The 19,104-nt window shown below is 41.3% G+C and overlaps 1 protein-coding gene across 2 annotated transcripts in view; it reads right to left on the bottom strand.

Moving 5' to 3' along the window:
- TMF1 (TATA element modulatory factor 1) overlaps positions 1 to 18,893 on the bottom strand; it is a 38,901-nt gene extending 20,008 nt beyond the window's left edge. Inside the window, exons 1-8 of one of the 2 annotated variants that reach the window (XM_002713303.6) lie at positions 18,463 to 18,893; positions 13,939 to 15,146; positions 11,526 to 11,629; positions 10,781 to 10,907; positions 8,267 to 8,372; positions 1,407 to 1,549; positions 1,011 to 1,177; positions 567 to 723 (exon numbers count right to left, since the gene is read on the bottom strand). In XM_002713303.6, the coding sequence (XP_002713349.1) occupies positions 567 to 723; positions 1,011 to 1,177; positions 1,407 to 1,549; positions 8,267 to 8,372; positions 10,781 to 10,907; positions 11,526 to 11,629; positions 13,939 to 15,146; positions 18,463 to 18,604 (2,154 nt within the window). In that variant the 5' untranslated portion in view covers positions 18,605 to 18,893. Of the gene's footprint in view, positions 1 to 566; positions 724 to 1,010; positions 1,178 to 1,406; positions 1,550 to 6,439; positions 6,806 to 8,266; positions 8,373 to 10,780; positions 10,908 to 11,525; positions 11,630 to 13,938; positions 15,147 to 18,462 lie in introns of those variants that run through there. The other variant, XM_089305930.1, reaches the window with a different exon arrangement.
- Positions 18,894 to 19,104: the final 211 nt, after the last annotated feature.

The raw sequence follows: 19,104 nt of genomic DNA, 5'->3' as shown, positions 1-19,104 counted from the left end.
AAAAATATTGGTGTAACGTAAACATCACTCTTAACAATTTTAAAAAACAGAAAGGTCAGGGTCATTGGTGTGACACAGTGGGTTAAGCCACCATCTGCAGTGCTGGCATCCCACATGGGTGCCAGTTCCAGTCCCAAACGGTTCATTTCCTATCTAGCTCCCTGCTAATGTGTCTGGGAAAGCTGTACAAGATGGGCCAAGTCCTTGGGCCCCTGAACCCCCATGGGAGACCCAGATGAACCTCCTGGCTCCAGGCTTTGGCCTGGCCCAGCCCTGGCTGTTGTGGCCATCTGGGGAGTGAATCAGCAGATGGAAGATTTTCTCTCTATGCCTCTGCCTCTCCCTCTCTGTAACTGTCTTTCAAATAAATAAAATACAAAAAAGTACAACTGACTTTAAGTTTGGCACAATCCAGTATGCTGAAAAATATCAGGTGAGATTATAAAGGAAGTTTAACACATATACCACTACATATAGTTTGGTTCAAATTAGCTAATGCATTGTTTAATCTGTAGAAGCATGAACAACTGTGTAAAGACCACTTTAATCCATCATCCATTGCTTACTTGAATCGCTAATGTTTCTTGCTGCTGACGGGCTTCTTCTTGGATTTTCTCTAGTGCTGAAGAAAGTTCTTCTTTGGCTTTCATCTCACGGCTCAGGGCAGCTTCCTGTGCCTCACTATCCTTTGCAGCATTAGCTTTGTGAAGATCAGTAAGCTCTCTTAAAAATTAGATAATTTTTATTTAGGATAATATACAGTTAATCACATACCCAAGTTAATGAAATTTCTATATACCACAGACATTTACAGATGAGGAGGCTTTCACGACATAACAGACACTGGACATGGATGGTAAGGACACTCTGTTGATCTTGCTTTGACCAGTAACAAACACATATATAGGGAAGCTTATAAATATTGCTAGAAATAACACAAAAAGAATTTCTTCAACATTCTACCATGATGGCTGATTATAAATGAGATGTGTATTTGTTCATTTTCTTACTTGTATGCACTGTCCAGGGCAGCCTGAATACTTCGGTTCTTTTCTTCAAGTTCATCCATGTCTACTTGAAGTCGGCCAACATCCTTCTCCTGGCGTTCTACCACAGTATTTAGTTTTTTAATATTTTCTCTATGTTGTCTCTCAACATCTTCTTTACCATCTAGGACCTGTATAATAAAAATTATAAAAGTGTTTTTCAACAAATAACACCATAGTAAATAACCACTTTGCAGGACTCATATGTATTGTAACAAAAAAATCCCAACATCCATCTATTAAATTGTTTGGAAAACACTTCTAACATGATACACCCATTAAATCATCCTAACTGCTTCATAAACCACAGCGAACTGTTGACAAGACTGAAATACATATATATAGAACAACGATTGCTACCTGTTTTAAATGTTGCAACTCCTCTTCTAGCTCTTTAACCTTTTTGTTCAGCTTTGCAATAGTATTTTCATTTTCTTTGTCTTTAGCTCTTAATTTCTTAATGATGTTAGAATTATGCAGCTGCTGTTTCGATAGTTTTTCTCCTGGCAATGGTAAAAAAATTCAAATGATTCCCTAAGAATCTGAATAGAATGTGCTATCCAACTAGCCATTAATAAAGTGACAGAATTTGGGGCAGATATTGCTGTGCAGGGGGTTAAACTACCACATGGACGGTTTCATCTCACCCCAGATAGAATGGCCATCATCCAAAAATAACAAATACTGATAGAATGTGGAGAAAAAGGTACCCTAATACACTGTTGATGGGAACGTAAACTGGCACAACCATCATAGAAGACACTATGGAGATTCCACAGAAATGTGAAAACTGATCTACCATATGGCCCTGCCATCCCACTCTTGGGAATTTACCCAAAGGATAGGAACTCAGCATATTAAAGAGTTATCTCTATCCCCATGTTTATAGCAGCTCAATTCAGAATAGCTAAAATATGAATCAACCCAGACGTCCATCAACTGATAACACACACACACAATGAAATACTACTGAGAACAAAATCCTGTCTTTTGCAGCAAAATGGATGTAACTGGAGACTACCATGCTTAGTGAAATAAGTCAGGCCCAAAAAGATATTTTCTCTGATTTATGGTAGCTAATATATACAGTACAAAAAAATGTAATGTATATGAATGAAACTGACAGCTCAGGATCAAATTATTGTTTATAGCCCTTGTCTATATTCCTGAGGAAGAGTGGTCTTTCTACTTTCTACTTGTTGATTCAGTGCAGGATTAAGTTTGTAATTATAAAGTAAACTGAAAGTATGTTCCTGCAAACATTAAAAGAAAAATAAGAAAGGAGGTTGGAGGATGGGAAGTATCAACATTTTGTTTTGTTTTGTTTTTAAGATTTATTTCACTTGAAAGGCAAAGTTACAGAGAGGCAGAGGCAGAGAGGTCTTCTATCAGCTGATTCACTCCCCAAACGGCTGCAATGGCCACAGCTGGGCTGATCCGAAGCCAGGAGCCTGGAGCTTCTTCAGGGTCTCCCATGTGATTGCAGGGGCCCAAGGTCTTGGGCCATTTTCCACTTCTTTCCCAGGCACACTAGCAGGGAGCAGGACTGGAAGTGGGACAGCTGGGACTTGAACCAGCAACCATACGGGATGCTAGTGCCGCAGGTGGTGGTTTTACCAGCTGTGCCACAGCACCAACACCTCAACATGTTCTTAGTTGTATCTAAGAAATACATGAAATCTGTTCTCTTTATATAAATTAAACAAATAATTTTTTTTATTTGACAGGTAGAGTTATAGACAGTGAGAGAGACAGAGAGAAAAGTCTTCCTTCCGTTGGTTCACTCCCCAAATGGCCGCTACGGCTAGCGCTGCGCCGATCCAAAGCCAGGAGCCAGGCGCTTCTTCCTGGTCTCCCATGCGGATGCAGGGGCATAAGCACTTGGGCCATTCTCCACTGCCCTGCTGGGCCACAGCAGAGAGCTGGACTGAAAGAGGAGGAACCAGGACTAGAACCCGGGGCCCATATGGGATGCCGGCACCACAGGCGTTGGATTAACCAAGTGAGCCACAGAGCCGGCCACAACAAATAAATTAAAAAAAAAAAACCGGGCCGGCGCCGTGGCTCAATAGGCTAATCCTCCACCTAGCGGCGCCAGCACACCGGGTTCTAGTCCCGGTCGGGGCACCAGATTCTGTCCTGGTTGCCCCTCTTCCAGGCCAGCTCTCTGCTGTAGCCTGGGAAAGAAGTGGAGGATGGCCCAAGTCCTTGGGCCCTGCACCCGCATGGGAGACCAGGAGAAGCACCTGGCTCCTGCCTTTGGATCAGCGCGATACGCCGGCCAAGGCGGCCATTGGAGGGTGAACCAACGGCAAAAAGGAAGACCTTTCTCTCTGTCTCTCTCTCTCTCTCACTGTCCACTCTGCCTGTCAAAAATAATAAATAAATAAATAAATAAATAAATAACAACCTTGAGATTTAAAAAAAAAAAACTACCACATGGCACTGTGGCATAGCAGGCAAGGCCGCTGCCAGCAGTGCCAGCATCCCATATGGGCGCTGGTTTGAGTCCCAGCTGCTCCACTTCCGATCCAGCTCTCTGCTGTAGCCTGGGAAAGAAGTGGAGGATGGCCCAGGTCCTTGGGCCCCTGCAGGCTCCTGGCTCCTGGCTACGGATTGGCGCAACTCCGGTCATTGCGGCCAACCTGGGAGTGAACCAGTGGATGGAGGACCTCACTCTCTCTCTCTGCCTCTCCTTCTCTCTCTGTGTACTTCTGACTTTCAAATGAATAGATCAATCTTTTTTAAAAAAATAAAAAACTACCACATGGGATACTCACATTCCGTATCAGAGCACCAGGTTCTAGTTACTCTGCCTCCAACCCAGCCTCCTATTAATGTGCCTGGAACGCAAAGGATGATGCCTCAAGTACTGAGTTCTTGCTTCTCAACTGGGAGATCAGATGAAGTTCAGTCCCAGCTGTTGCAGCTATTTGGGGAGTGAACCAGGAGATGGGAGATCTTTTTCTCTCTCTCTCTCAGAGGGAGATCTCACTCACTCTGTCACTCTGCCTTTCAAATAAGTAAATAAATTTTTAAATGATAGAAATTTATTTTATTCTTAAAAAAAAATTTTTTTTAAAGATTTATTTTATTTATTTCAAAGACAGAGTTACAGAGAGAAGTAGAGCCAGAGAGAGAGAGGTCTTCATCTGCTGGTTCACTCTCTAGATGGCTGCAACAGCTGCAGCTGAGCCGATCTGAAGTTAGGAGCCAGGAGCTTCTTCCAGGTCTCTCACATGGGTGCAGAGGCCCAAGGACTTGGGCCATCTTCTACTGCTTTCCCAGGCCATAGCAGAGAGTTAGATCTGAAGAGGAGAAGCCAGGAGTAGAACCAGTGCCCATATAGGATGCCGGCACTTCAGGCCAGTGAGTTGACCCACTGCACCATAGCGCCAGCCCCAAATGATAGAAATTTTTTTAAAGTCATGATTTTGTAACCCCAACAATAAAGGTGATTAGGACAGTAACTATCAATGAATTATTAGAAGGAATGATCTCAGGGAACAACATTAACACAGTCTTCCAGAATCATTTCCACATATTACTGATTAATTATCAAGGGAGAAATGTGCTTTTAAAATGAAAAATCCAGCAGTCACCATCATATCCAACAATTTCCTGTGTGCGTCACCAATTGTAATACAGCTGGTCTTTAAGTGCCTATTGATATAATATAGTCATAAATGTAAAAAGTCATCTTTATTTCTTACTAAAAATTTGATTTGAATCTAATTATAAAGAAAATGACAAAGTCCTGAACATTGAACATTCTGTAGGATACCTGCCCTAGACTCCATGGTTTCCAATGTTGTGCAGAGAGAATGATCCCAGACTGGTGAAAGATTAAAAGTTCAGACAGCTAAATGTAATTGACAAACTGATTAGATCCTAGGGCAGTAATAAACAGTCAACTACGAAAGATATTTTTAGAAACAATACAGATAAGAGATGAAATATGTGGCAGATTATACTTTTTGAATTAATGATGATTTTCTTAAATATGATGCTTGTGAAGGAAAACGTACTTGCCTTTGGGAGATGCAGATTGGAGAACTTAAGAGTGAAATGTTACGGTATCTGTGACCTACTTTCAAATGGTTTGGCAAAAGGTAGCATACATGTGTACAGAAAGACAAGGAAGAAGTGGGACAAGATGTCAACACTTGATGATTATTTTAGGTGGTAAAATCAGGTTTTCCTTATAATGTGCCTCAGCTTTGAGTCTTTTAACACATCACCCATTAAGTTTTAAAAATATTTTTGGGGGGCCAGCATGGCAGGTTAAGCCACTGACTGCAATGCTGGCCCCCATAGGGACACTGGTTGTTGTCCCAGCTGCTCCACATCCGATCCAGCTCCCTGCTAATGGCGTGGGAAAAGCAGAGTAGAAGATGGGCCCCTGCCATCAATGTGGGAGAGCTGGATGAAGGTCCTGGCTCTTGGCTTTCATCTGGACCGGTCTGGCAACTGTGTCCACTTGGGGTATAAACCAGTGGAGAGAAGATATCTATCTCTCTGTCTCTGTAACTCTGCCCTTCAAAGGCTTAATAAAATAAATCTAAAAAATAAGCAAATAAATAAACGTATTTCTGGGGGATATGGAAGTATTACATAAATATTCCTATGTGTGGGCAGGTATTCAGCCTAGTAGCTAAGACACGGGTTAGAACCCACGCATCCTATATCAGAGTACCTAAGCTCAATTCCAGGCTCTGGCTCTTGATTACAGCTTCCTGCTAATGTAGACCCTGTAATGGCTCAAGTGATTTGGTCCCTGTACCTCAGGGAGAGACTTGGATTGAATTCCCAGATCCTAGCTTCATCCCTAGTCCCTGCCATTATAGGAATTTAGGGAGTGAACGAATGGATAGGAGCATTTGCTGTCCTCTCTGCCTCTCAAATAATTAAAAAAAAAAAAAAAAAAAAAAACCACTCCTGTATATTAATCTATTTTCTCTATAAAGAAGCCCATTAAGCAACAGAAAACACTTACCCCTGACTAAATGACTAAATTATTAGTTCTAAATGTTAACATTTTAAATATTTTTTAAATTATGAAGCCATGTACTTAGCCGCCTTCTCAGTCTCTAATACTGTAAACAAGAAAGCTAATTATTTCCAGATGTCTGGAGATAATAAAGATTATGTGTTTTATCAATTCTTCCCTCATTTCTCTATTTTAGTACTTAGGACTGCATTTTATAGTTACCTCTGTATCTCTATTTCTGTCTCCCTAAACTAGCTTCCAAAGGGATAGGAGTGTATCACATTTTTATATCAAACAAAATATCTAATATGTTTACTGTTCAACAAATATTAGCTGAATAAATGAAAACAAAAAATTATGCAAAACCAACATTTTCAAATGAAATGACTGATTGCCTCCAAAATTATTCTCAAACTATACACTTTCTCTGGAAAACTGCTTTAAATTCAATGAAGCACAAAAATGTCCATCAGGGCCAGCACTGTGACACCGCAGGTTAAAGCCCCAGCCTGCAGTGCCAGGATCCCATATAGGTGCTGGTGCGAGTCCTGGCTGCTCCACTTCTGATCCAGCTCTCTGCTATTGTGCCTGGGAAAGCAGCAGAGGATGGCCCAAGTCCTTAGGCTCCTGCACCCGCGTGGAAGATCTGGAATAAGTTCCTGGCTCCTGATGTCGAATCAGCTCAACTCCGGTCACTGCAGTCATTTGGGGAGTGAACCAATGGATGGAAGATCTCTCTCTTTCTTTGTCTCTATCTCTCTCTGTAACTCTTTCAAATAAATAAAACAAATCTTACATAAATAAATAGAAATGTCCATCCTACCACTATTTGTAATACTAACTTTTTAGAAATACACATATGTACACTAGGAAAACATAATAAATTATGCCATACCTACAAAGGCACTTTAATATAGCCGTTAACAACAACAAAGCATTTAACAGCAAAGGAAGATGTAAAAGAAGACTGTAAATTAAATATATAATCTTAATGGCTGAAAATGGATTAAAAAGAAACTAAAAGAAATTAAGTTATTTTTAATACCAAATTATAATCTATTTTTCTCTTTATTCTTATGTTTTCCTAAAATTTGAAAAACTTCTACAAGTAGTAAGTGTTATTATTTTTTCCTTTAAAGATATATTTATTTAGAAGATAAAGCAACAGAGAGAGGGAGAAACAAAAAGAAGGGATCTTCCATCTACTGTTCAACTGTCGAAATGGGTGCTATGGCCGGGGCAGTACAAGGCTAAAGCCAGGAGCCTGAAACTCTGTCCAAGTCTCCCATGCGAGTGGCAGAGGCCCAAGCACTTGGACTACGTTCCACTGCTTTCCCATGCTCACTAATAGGAAACTGGATGAGAAGCAGTGCAAACAGGACTTGAACCAGCACTCCAATAAGGGAGGCTGGCATTACGAGTAGCAACTTAATCCACTGAACCACAACACTGATCCCACCTAATGTGATTATTAGAAAAACTTTAAGAAAAGGAAAAAGATATTCACTTGACTAATTTTTCCAAAATCTCCTCTCTCCCAGAGTATTATATAAAGACATTAATCCAGTTCCTATTACCAATGGTTATTTTTACATCAAAATAAATGGATTTTTCTTTTTTCATGAATTTTATGAAATCACATGTTGGTTTAAATAATGGGATCCTTAGGCCAGCATTGTGGTGTAGTAGATAAAGCCACCACCTGTGTAGCCAACACACCACATGGGTGTAGATTCCAGTTCCAGCACCTCCACTTCCAATCCTGCTCCCTGCTAACAGCCTGGGAAAGCAGCGGAAAATGGCCCAAGTGCTTGGGACCCTGGATCCACGTGCGAGACTTGAAAGTTCCTGGTTTCTGGCTTTGTCCTGGCCACAGTCCGGCTGTTGTGGCCACGTGGGGAGTAAACCAGAGAATGGAAGACCTCTCTGTCACTCTTTCAAATAAATTAATTATCTTAAATAATATAATGGGCTCCTAAAACCTATTAAAAGATTTTGTAAGTCTGCACAAATGTTTGCCTATTTTTCCTGAAGCTATTTTTTTTCCTCTCTAGAAAAAGTATCTAAGTATCTTACTCCCCATTCTTCCATAAACTGTCATGTACCATTTCTGTGGTTTGAGTACAAATATTTCTTCCTTTCAATATTTTCATTAGGAAGCATCAGTTAGTCATATGGCTAGTACCTCTCCTATTCTTACCGTATTTTTCAACAGCAATAGAATACATACCTTCTTCCATTAACCCTCGAATCTGCTCATCTTTTTCTTTCAAAAGGTCGGCTGTTTCACTACTATTTAATCTAGTGGCAAGTTCTTCTTTCATATTTTTGATTTCCTAATAAAAAGAAAATCTGTGAATACCATAAAGAATTACTTTAGTTCTATGCATACTTTTCAATTCTTTCCCCTGTCCAAAGAAGCACCCATAATCACATTTCCAAAAGAATATTTAAGTTTCTTCCAATTAACCTATTAGCTTGAGGAAGACTAAGAAAACAGTTTTGCATATGATATACGAACCTAAATTCAGATATTAATGTAAGATTTAATATGGAAATACAAATGAGGATAAGATAATTTTTAAAAACCTCCACTGTCTCTGCACATATTTTATAGGTTAAGTATTTGCATTTGAAAAAACACTGCTGGGACAGGAAGAGATACACTGGTTAGGCACCCTCCGGTCATCATTGAGGAGTCTGAACGACTAATTAAAGCAACCAAACAAATGGCAGTATACGACATACTTCTTTTCTGTATGCATATACAGAAATTATAAACTTTAAATTAGAATTACAGCGAGCACAAAGGCAGAGAAAGGGCAAATGCTGAGATGTTATTAAGTTATAATACAATCAAGCCGGCGCCGCGGCTCACTAGGCTAATCCTCCGCCTAGCGGCGCCGGCACACCGGGTTCTAGTCCCGGTCGGGGCTCCGGATTCTGTCCCGGTTGCCCCTCTTCCAGGCCAGCTCTCTGCTGTGGCCAGGGAGTGCAGTGGAGGATGGCCCAGGTACTTGGGCCCTGCACCCCATGGGAGACCAGGATAATCACCTGGCTCCTGGTTCCTGCCATCGGATCAGCGCGGTGCGCCGGCCGCAGCGCGCCGGCCGCGGCGGCCACTGGAGGGTGAACCAATGGCAAAGGAAGACCTTTCTCTCTGTCTCTCTCTCTCACTGTCCACTCTGCCTGTCAAAAAAAAAAAAAAAAAAAAAAAAAAAAAAAAAAAAAAAAAAAGTTATAATACAATCAATAACTACTAACTTAATTGTTACCAATTTCTAAAATAGGCAATGGTTGCAAATTAGAAGCATTAAAATAATGGTTCCCATCTTCAGCCACACCACCCTGAACATGCGTGATCTCATCTGATCTCTGAAGCTAAGCAGGGTTGGGCCTTGTTAGTACTTGGATGGGAGAATAGTGGTCCCCAAACAGGGATGACTTTGCTCCCATGGGGACATTTGGCAATGTGGCAAAGTGGGTGGTCCTCTTGGTATGTCATTGGTAGGGGCTAGGGATGCTGCTAAACATCCTTCAATGCACAGGACTGTCCCTCACAACACAGTCCAAAATATCCATAACATTGAAATTGAGAAACTCTCATTAGAATAAGTTAGTATTATGACTCTCAAAATGGAGTTACTAATCATTAGAAATCTCTATTTTAGGCTGGCACCGTGGCTCACTAGGCTAATCCTCCGCTTGCGGCGCTGGCACCACAGGTTTTAGTCCCAGTTGGGGCACCGGATTCTGTCCCAGTTGCTCCTCTTGCAGCCCAGCTCTCTGCTGTGGTCCGGGAAGGCAGTGGAGGATGGCCCAAGTGCTTGGGCTCTGCACCCGCATGGGAGACCAGGAAGAAGCACCTGGCTCCTGGCTTCGGATCGGCATGCGCCGGCTGCAGCAAGCTGGCCACAACAAGCCGGCCATGGCGGCCATTTGTGGGGTGAACCAACAGAAAAAGGAAGACCTTTCTCTCTGTCTCTGTCTCTCTCTCACTGTCTAACTCTGCCTGTCAAAAAAAAAAAAAAATCTATTTTAGAATTACTTGAAGAAGTACATAAGATGTTTGTTGTCAGATCTGGCACTGTGGTGCAGCAGATTAAAATCCCAGCCTACAGCACCGACAGTCTATATGGGTGCTAGTTCAAGTCCCAGCTGCTCCACTTCTGATCCAGCTCTCTCCTATGGCCTGGGAAACAGCGGAGAATGACCCAAGTCCTTGGGCCCCTGCACCAATGTGAAAGACCTGGAAGGAGCTCCTGGCTCCTGGCTTCAGATCAGCTTAGCTCCAGCGATTTGGGGAATAAACCAATGGATGGAAAACCTCTCTCTCTCTGTCTCTACCTCTCTCTGTAACTCTGTCTTTCAAATAAATAAATCTTAAAAAAAAAAAAAAAAGAGATATTTGATGTGGAGTAACAAATGAGATAAATGATAAACTAATTTATATAGTACCATTTAGATTTAAGTGTATTTATCTTGGAATTATCATTTACAAAAACTATTCTTATGATCTTTGCTACATATTTTGCAAGGATATAGACATAAATTAAACAAATAATTGTTTAGATTTAAGTGGCACAAGAACCATCAATTTAAATGTATCAAAAAAATCTATAATTGCTAATACTTACACTCTATGTATTCATCAAATCTTCTTTTTAATCTGAAAATTCACTCAACAGTGCAATCCTCAAAAATCTGATTTTATACAGTTTAATATTACTTTAAATTCTATTACCTTTTTAGCAGCATCTCTTTCTTTGCATGCTAGTTGAACTTTCTTTTCTGCTTCTGCAATTCTTTGAGTGAACTCATCTTTCAAGGAAGCAATACTACTACTTTCTTCTTTCACTCGGAACATTTCACTAAATTTAAAATATTTGAGAATGAGGATACTCTTTATATATTCTAAAGGTAACAAGACAAGAATAGTCCTCAAAAGGATGACATTTTCCCCAACACGTGTCTCATTATTATCTTATCTGATACATGTCTGGGGCCTACACACTATTAAGAGAAAAATTACTTGCTAGATTTTCATTTTAAAACATCTCTAAGAAAACACAACAGAAGGTAAAAATGTTACCAATATTAGATATACAAAAAAAAAAGGTAAATAAAATGTTTCAGTTCTGAATCTTGTTTTTCCTAAATATCTCTTTAAATCATACTCAAAAATTTTTAACTACATTTTTAACTAATTTTTAACTATAATATCACAGCTTTCTTTAAACAAATATTATGATAATTATAAAATATTTTAATAATAAAGTTTTGTTTTCATTTTTGCATAACAACCTCTCTTCAATGCCAAAGGCAATATGGTAAAGATAATTTCAATAGAAAAGTAATTTTTAAGCAATTATAATAATTATGGACAAGTTAATTACAAAACATTTTAATTTCAAAAACACTCAAATAACCAAAAAGTTTATGGGCCACCACAAAATGTATGAAATTATTCACACTTATAAAATACTTACTCTTTCAGGTTATCATAAGCTTCTTCCAAAAGTGCTTTTTCTTTACTAAGAGTTAATAACTGGGCCTCCCTTTTTTCCAGTTTCTCATTCAGAAATTCAACTGTCTGGAGTAAAATATGTGAAAGTCAAAACACTTGTAAAAAGGCCATTTTTAACACATGCAGGTGATGATTTGTAAAAGTAAACCAATCACTATAACAAATAAAAGAGAAGTATCTCACAAAAATAATGCTGGGAGGATGGGCATTTGGCACAGCAGTTAAAATGGCACAGCTGCATCCTATAGCGGAGGGCCTGGGTTCAAGTCCCAGCTCCGTTTCCAGTTGAGTCTCCTGTTAATGCACACCCTGGGAAGCAGCAGTAGATGGCTGAAGTACTTGGGTCACTGCCACTCAGTGTGGGAGATCTGAGTTCTGGGCTCCAATCTGAACTCCAGATTGAGTTCTGGGGTCCGGGTTTCAGCCTAGCCCAGCCCTGGTGGGGTTGTCAGTATTTAGGAAGCAAACCAGCAGATGAAAAATCTCTCTTTGTCTCTCTGCCTTTGAAATGAAATAGAAGTAAGTTTTAAAAACAATACTGGAACACAGTTTATGCAGAACACTAAGAACTTTTATAGAGCTGACAGGAGAGTATAAATTGGTACAACCACATAGCTGGTGGGAGATTAACCACTTCAGAAAACAATCATGCAATTTCTGGTCGAAGATTACATATGCTTAGATGCAGAAAATTACACTTTCAGGTATACCTTAGACGAGAAACAGCCCCAGTGGTTACAGGCATTTGGGAAGTACACCAGCAGATGGGGGCTCCCTGTCTTTCTCAAATAAATCAAAAATCATTAGTTGCTAAATGTATTATGCATATAGCTATTCCTTCTTAGAGTAATACTTCATGGCATTTTGTTTGTGAATATTAAAACTAGATACTAAAATCTGGTGTTTTTTTAATAGTATATCATTCAATACGTGGCAGTGAGAGGAAATCTCTTTAATACATCCTTTATCCCTATCCTTATAGACTTATAGTCCTATAAACTATCCTTTCGTCTATAAAAGATGTCAACTCAATTTTTTTTAAAGATTCATTTATTTATTTAAAAGGTGGAGTAAGAAAGAGAGAAAGAAAGACATATCTTCCATCTGCTAGTTCACTCTCCAAATGATCGCAATGATCCGGTCTAGGTGAAGCCAAAGTCAGGAACCTGAAATCCATCCAGGTCTCCCATGTGGGTGGCAAGGGCCCAAGCACTTTGGTCATCTTTCACTTCTTTCCCAGGCACATTAGCAGGGAGCTGGATCAAAAGAGAAGCAGCTGGAACTCAAACCAGCACTCATTTGGAATCTGGCATCACAGGTGGCAGCTTAACCCACTGCACCACAACATCAGCCCCAACAACTCAATTTTTTCATCTAAAAGCCATATGAAAAGCCAAAACTACAACTTAATATTAAAGAATTAATGTCACTTTCCTTTTATATGTATTAGGTAGAGACAATCTGTCATTCCCAAGCAATGTCATTGCTCAAACATTTCCTTTTCTCATTCATGTGAGACAGCAGTGAATAGACGGTATCAAAAAGAAAAAGAAAACAAACTGAAGTGATACAGGGAGACACACTCCATAAGGATCAAACGAAATAGAAATATTAGTAACAGAGAGCATCAACTATTAAAGATTAAATAAAAGACTAAATTTAAGACTTAACTGGGGCTGGCATTGTGGCATATCAGGTTAAGCCACCACCTGCAATGCCAACATTCCATATGGGTGCCAGTTCAAGTCCTGGCTGCTCCACTTCCGATCCAGCTCTCTGCTAATGTGCCTGATAAAGCAGCAGAAGATGGCCCAAGTGCTTGGGCCCCTGCCATCCACATGGGAGACCAGGAGGAACCTCCTGGCACCTAGCCTAGCCCTGGCCATTGCAGACACTTGGGGAATGTACCAGCAGATGGTAGATGAAAAAAAAGAAATATTTGTCACTTTCTTTATTAAAAAAAAAAAAAGACAAAAGACTTGCTACAAATAATGTCAAGAGTCAAAAAATTGCAAAATACAAACCATAATATTTATGTTCATTTTAACACATCTACAGAGAAGTTGAAGTGTTTAACTTAAGAAAATAGTCTTTGACAAATAGATAAACTAAAAGGAATAGAATAAAGGAATTTTAAGGTAGTAACAACATTAACAATAAAGACGTAAGATGGAAACTTTTATGTTTTTCTGAAAATATCAACTCACTTTACCATAGTTGCCTTGGAGAAATTTAAAATAATTTAATATTAATAATACAATGAAATGGCAAAGGCTGAATCTGTTTTAAATCAGTACAAATCATTATGCATCAAGGGCAATATTTTTAAAATGACTGATTTTATCTCTGAGAAGTACATCACTTTCCGCAATTACCTTGCTAATGTCTTCTGACTCAGAAAGAGCTTCCGGCTGACTTTCAGCAGCTGCACTCTGTTCAAGCACCTTGGCTAAGACAGTATGTTCCTCATTTACAGGTGTAGAAGAAACCAAGATATCGGGCTGATCACAGTTAACAGGAGTTGCACTTCGCCCACTTTCTTCCATTTCTGCTTCCTCGGTGGGTATAATTAACGTTTCATTTACTTCGTCTTCAGATTTTCCTTCAACAAACTCAACTTTTTTAGTCTTTGGAGTTGACGGACTAACTATAATAGGCACTAAAGCATATCCCTTGCCTGATAACTCATCATCTGAATTAATCTCGCTTACACTCCGGCTGTCTAATGACTGTACACTAAATGAGTCTATTCTTTCAAAAGCATCAGATGAGCAGCAACTCTCGGTGAGTTTTTGGAAATCATCTAAACGATTATACTCAGGGCAAGCAGATGCAGAGAGAAGCTGGAAAGACGTCTGCATCAAGTGAAGACTTGATTTTGAATCTGTCGTCTCCTGTCTCGAACTTGCTGAGCTCTCACTTATTACACTTTCATGATCTAAAACTTCAATATCGCTGGTGGTAGAAGTACCTGATGAGAAGGTACTAATAGGAGGAGAAGGGGTATTGCTCTGTCGGTCTTCGTGTTTTTGCTCCTTAGGTTCCAAGGCCACATCCTTTGTTTCTGCTGTGACAGACTGGGTAGACAGATTAGGCACACTTTCCGTAGTTGTTTTCACGTTAATTACACTTTCAGATACTTTCAGATGAACAGTTGGGGCCTTCCCCTCAGATTCCTTATTAACAGTTTCTTGATGCTGGCCTGCAGGTTTAGGTGATGGGATATCTACTGCCTCAGTCTCCCCTAACACACTCGAAGAAGAGTCTTTCACATCTGCTTCTGCTGTGTCAGTAGTTCTTGACTGTCCAGCGTGCAAGGATTCATGCAAGGTGCTTTTCACTTCTTCTTCTGGTCGCTGTGATTTAGCTGGAGGTTTGGATACCACTGGACTCTTCTGAATGGTCTGCACATCCGTAGGAGAAAGAAAGGCACTGAAGAAATTTTCAGATTCATCAACCACAGTCCTCCGAACCGGCTTTGTAATTGCTTTGGGAGAGGCTGTTGGTGGACTCTGAGGTTCGGTGTTTGATTTCAAGCCCCAGTTTGAAGTGTCCCATCCTCCACTGACAGAAGGGCTGATTCCTTCAACAAAAAAGATTAAAAATATACATATTACATTCACACTTCAATCATCACTATAAATAAACATAAATACAAAACCAGAACAAAGAAACTTAGGGAATACAACCTGTGATTTGTACCTGCTGAACTTCTTAGTGTATTATTAATTAGCTCCTTGGGTTAACTTGGGCCTTAAAAAAGAAAACTGGTGGGGCCGGCACTCTGGCATAGCGGGTAAAGTCACCATCAGCAGTGCTGGCATCCCATATGGGAGCTGGTTAGAGTCCTAGCTGCTCCACTTCCAAATCAGCTCTCTGCTAAGGCCTAGGAAAGCAGTGGAGGATGACCCAAGTCCTTGGGCCCCTGCACCTGTGTGGGAGACCTGGCAGAAGCTCCTAGCTCCTGGCTTCAGATCAACTCAGCTCCGGCCATTATGGCCATCTGGGGAGTGAACCAGCAAATAGAAGACCTCTCTCTCAATCTCCCTCTCTCCCTCCCTCTCTCTTTCTCTGACTCTGCCTCTCTGTAACTCTGCCTTTCAAATAAATAAATCTTTAAAAAAAAAAAAAAAGAAAACTGGTGAGGATCTGCCTGAGAGGAAGTAGGAGTACAGGTAAACGAAGCCAGAGCACCAGAAACAAGTATATTATTCTGTCCCATAACAAATTAAGAGTGTAATGGCATATAATTCATAACCCACAATACATCCACAATATATATGATTCATATCACAACAACAGGCAGTATACTTACAGGTCATGTGCATCTACACCGAAACAACCTTACCTATTCATGTTCATGTTAATTTTATTCTCATAATATCAACAATAAAACAGCTATTCGCCACAGAGGGCAACATTCCACAGCTGAACACAAGATACTAGTGAAAAATGTTCTTTTCCAAAGAACAAGTTAAACTGATGGGAACAGTTAGTTCCCATTTTCATCCACTTAATGCCAAATGTATTCTGAGAGTCTCACTCTCCACATTAACTCTAAAACAAAGCTTTTTCCATTCTCAAATTCCAAATTTCATCAACAATTAAAAGATCATTATCAATTTCAGAAATGTGTACCTTTTTAGAACTACTGCTTATTCATATACAAAGTGGTTGACACTAGGATTTTTTTTTTTTTTTTTTTTTTTTTTTTTTGACAGGCAGAGTGGACAGTGAGAGAGAGAGACAGAGAGAAAGGTCTTCCTTTTTCCGTTGGTTCACCCCCCAATGGCCGCTGCAGCCGGCGCACCGCTCCGAAGCCAGGAGCCAGGTGCTTCTCCTGGTCTCCCATGCAGGTGCAGGGCCCAAGCACTTGGGCCACAGCAGAGAGCTGGACTGGAAGAGGAGCAACCGGGACAGAATCCGGCGCCCCGACTGGGACTAGAACCTGGTGTGCCGGCGCCTCAGGCGGAGGATTAGCCTAGTGAGCCGCGAGGATCTTTTTAAAAAAACTATGGGAAAAAAGGGTAATTATCCTATCAGTCACAGAAAAAATTACTACTAAAAACATGATAAAAAAGGCATATTTATTAAAATATTTACAGCACTTCAATTTCTTTTTTCCTTTTCTAAATTCAACAGTGGCTAAGCAGAATTATCACAAATCCTGCACAACTAATTAAAAGCTCCTGAAAACTATTAAGCCCTATAGCAGTGCCATGTCCTTTAACACCACTTTAAAGCTGATCCTGATTAAAAGTATTTAAGAAACTTCAGTTTGGACAAAGTTTTAGATTTATTTGCATAATATAAGAAAACAATGAAAAATTAAACATGCAAAAAATCACAGAAGACTGGTTTGTTGATTATTGTCATCTTATTAGCTGGCAGGAATCAAATTTGCCCCCTAAAGAATGTTTTGTGGGGCCGACACTGTGACACAGTGGGTTAACACCCTAGCCTGAAGCGCCAGCATCCCACATGGGCGCCGGTTCAAGACACAGCTGCTCCACTTCAATCCAGCTCTCTGTTATGGCCTGGGAAAGCAGTAGAAGATGGCCCAAGTCCTTGGGTCCCTACATCCGGGTGGGAGACCAAGGAAGAAGCTCCTGGCTCCTGGCTTCAGATCAGCGCAGCTCCGGCCGTTTCGGCCAATTAGCGGAGTGAACCAGCGGATGGAAGAAGGCTCTCCCTCTCCCTCTCTCTCTCTCTGCCTCTCCTCTCTGTGTAACTCTGACTTTCAAATAAATAAATAAATTTTTTAAAAAAAGAATGTTTTGCATATTCCCAGGATCTTTTGACACGCATTTAAATTACTTTGTTCTCAAGATTATGGTCATTTTTGTCATATAAAACACAGCAGGTGGTCAGTAAACATTTATGGCAATTCACTGAAATCTGATTCTATTCCAATTAACACGCATAATTCATGTCCCAGATTTTAAAAAATACTATCTTTATATTTAAAAATTACATTCTATCACTTTTATAGTAATTCAAAATATGGGATTCACATGAAAAAAGCAAGTTACTCTACCAAAGTCATTACAACACCTTTGTAAAAAGATAATAACATACACACATGTGCAAAAACACCTGAAAAATGACACAGCTCAAATTTAGGTCCTGACTTTTCAACGACGTAAAATTAAATGCAGAAGTAGTCAAAAATAACGTACTCTTCCACACAAAGCTTCAGACCCATCAAACCTACAAATCTTTACCCCACACATCAAAATGTTAACCTTAGAGACAGAAGCAAGGGAAGATCCTTGAAAAACAAAGTTCAATGACTAACAAAAAGAGACTTAGCCATTCAGAAATAAAATGTGATACAACCCAAAAATCTTGGGCTTCGGATTCCACAGACACTGCTCCAACAACTACAGCATTCCGCCCTTCACCCACTGTGGGATCCAGAGCAAGTTGTTTAGCTATTCCGAGACTCATTTTCCATTCCTGCTGAAGACGAAACAGCCATTAACAGGCACAGGACGCGCCACTGAGCACCGAGTGCTCATGTTAGGGGGTTCTTGCAGTCCCTGTTGAGTTTCATGCTTCAGGTCTCGGGTCCGAACAGTGCCCGCGACGCAACAAAGTGCGCCCGAAGCTGTCGAAGGAGGGCGTGGGGACAAGAGCAGCAAATCGAGTCCCTGTCATCGCAAGCAGGCGGGACCCGCACCCAGGACCAAAAGCGAAGGGACTGGGAGCTGGATCTCCCGCCAGGAAAGCAACAAAGACCACCTCGGAGACTCCAGCGGCATCTGGGAAGGGGTCGGGGAGAGACCACTTCCTGGGAACTCTCGTCGAGGAAGGGTCCCTGTCTACACCGCTTGACCTGTGCTCCCTGGGGAACAGAAGCCGGCCGGAGCCCAGGGAGCCCGCCCCCTCTCCCTTACCCGGCTCTCCGTAGGGAATGGTCTCGGCCCAGACGCCCGGTTCCTCTTCTTGAATGTCCAGGACCCTGTCGATGGATTTCTGGGCCTGGGACAGGGCCTGCTTGGCGAAGCTGGAGAGCTGGGAGGCGTTGAACCAGCTCATCGCCCCTCCTCGGCCGGCAGCGGCGGCGGCAGCACCAAGCGGGAAAGCCGAGGGCCAGGCCCACTGCCTCAGGCCCTGGGGAGGATGCAGCGGAGCAGCCTCGCCCCGCTTCGCCCCTCGGAGGGCCCTGTCAGTGGGTGCCCATCACCTCAACAGGCTCCCCCGAGCCCGGGATGTTAGCCTTAGCCCTTCCCGCACAGCTGAGGGAAGGGCCCAGCGTGCGCATGCGCAAGCTGCTTCCACGTACACAACCACCAAATCCGGGAGCCCAGAGTTCCGTCGACAAACGGAAGAACAGGAGGAAGAACCTTGACGTCACATCCGGGAGCTCCGGGTTGCCCGTAGTTACCGAGCAACTAGGGACGGTTACGGCTGATGGATTTACGGGTCGAAGGCAGGAGTTTTTAACCACAGAGAATCTAAAGCTACTATAAACTCCTATTATTCTGGAAACAAGAAGTAAATTTTCAAGTATGCTCTTTCCCAGGGAATAAGGTTCA

Source organism: Oryctolagus cuniculus, chromosome 10, assembly GCF_051225735.1.
Source record: "Oryctolagus cuniculus isolate XC-2025 breed Fujian yellow rabbit chromosome 10, ASM5122573v1, whole genome shotgun sequence".
In the NCBI taxonomy this organism is placed as follows: Eukaryota; Metazoa; Chordata; class Mammalia; order Lagomorpha; family Leporidae; genus Oryctolagus; species Oryctolagus cuniculus.
This window is presented reverse-complemented; position numbering and strand designations above follow the sequence as displayed.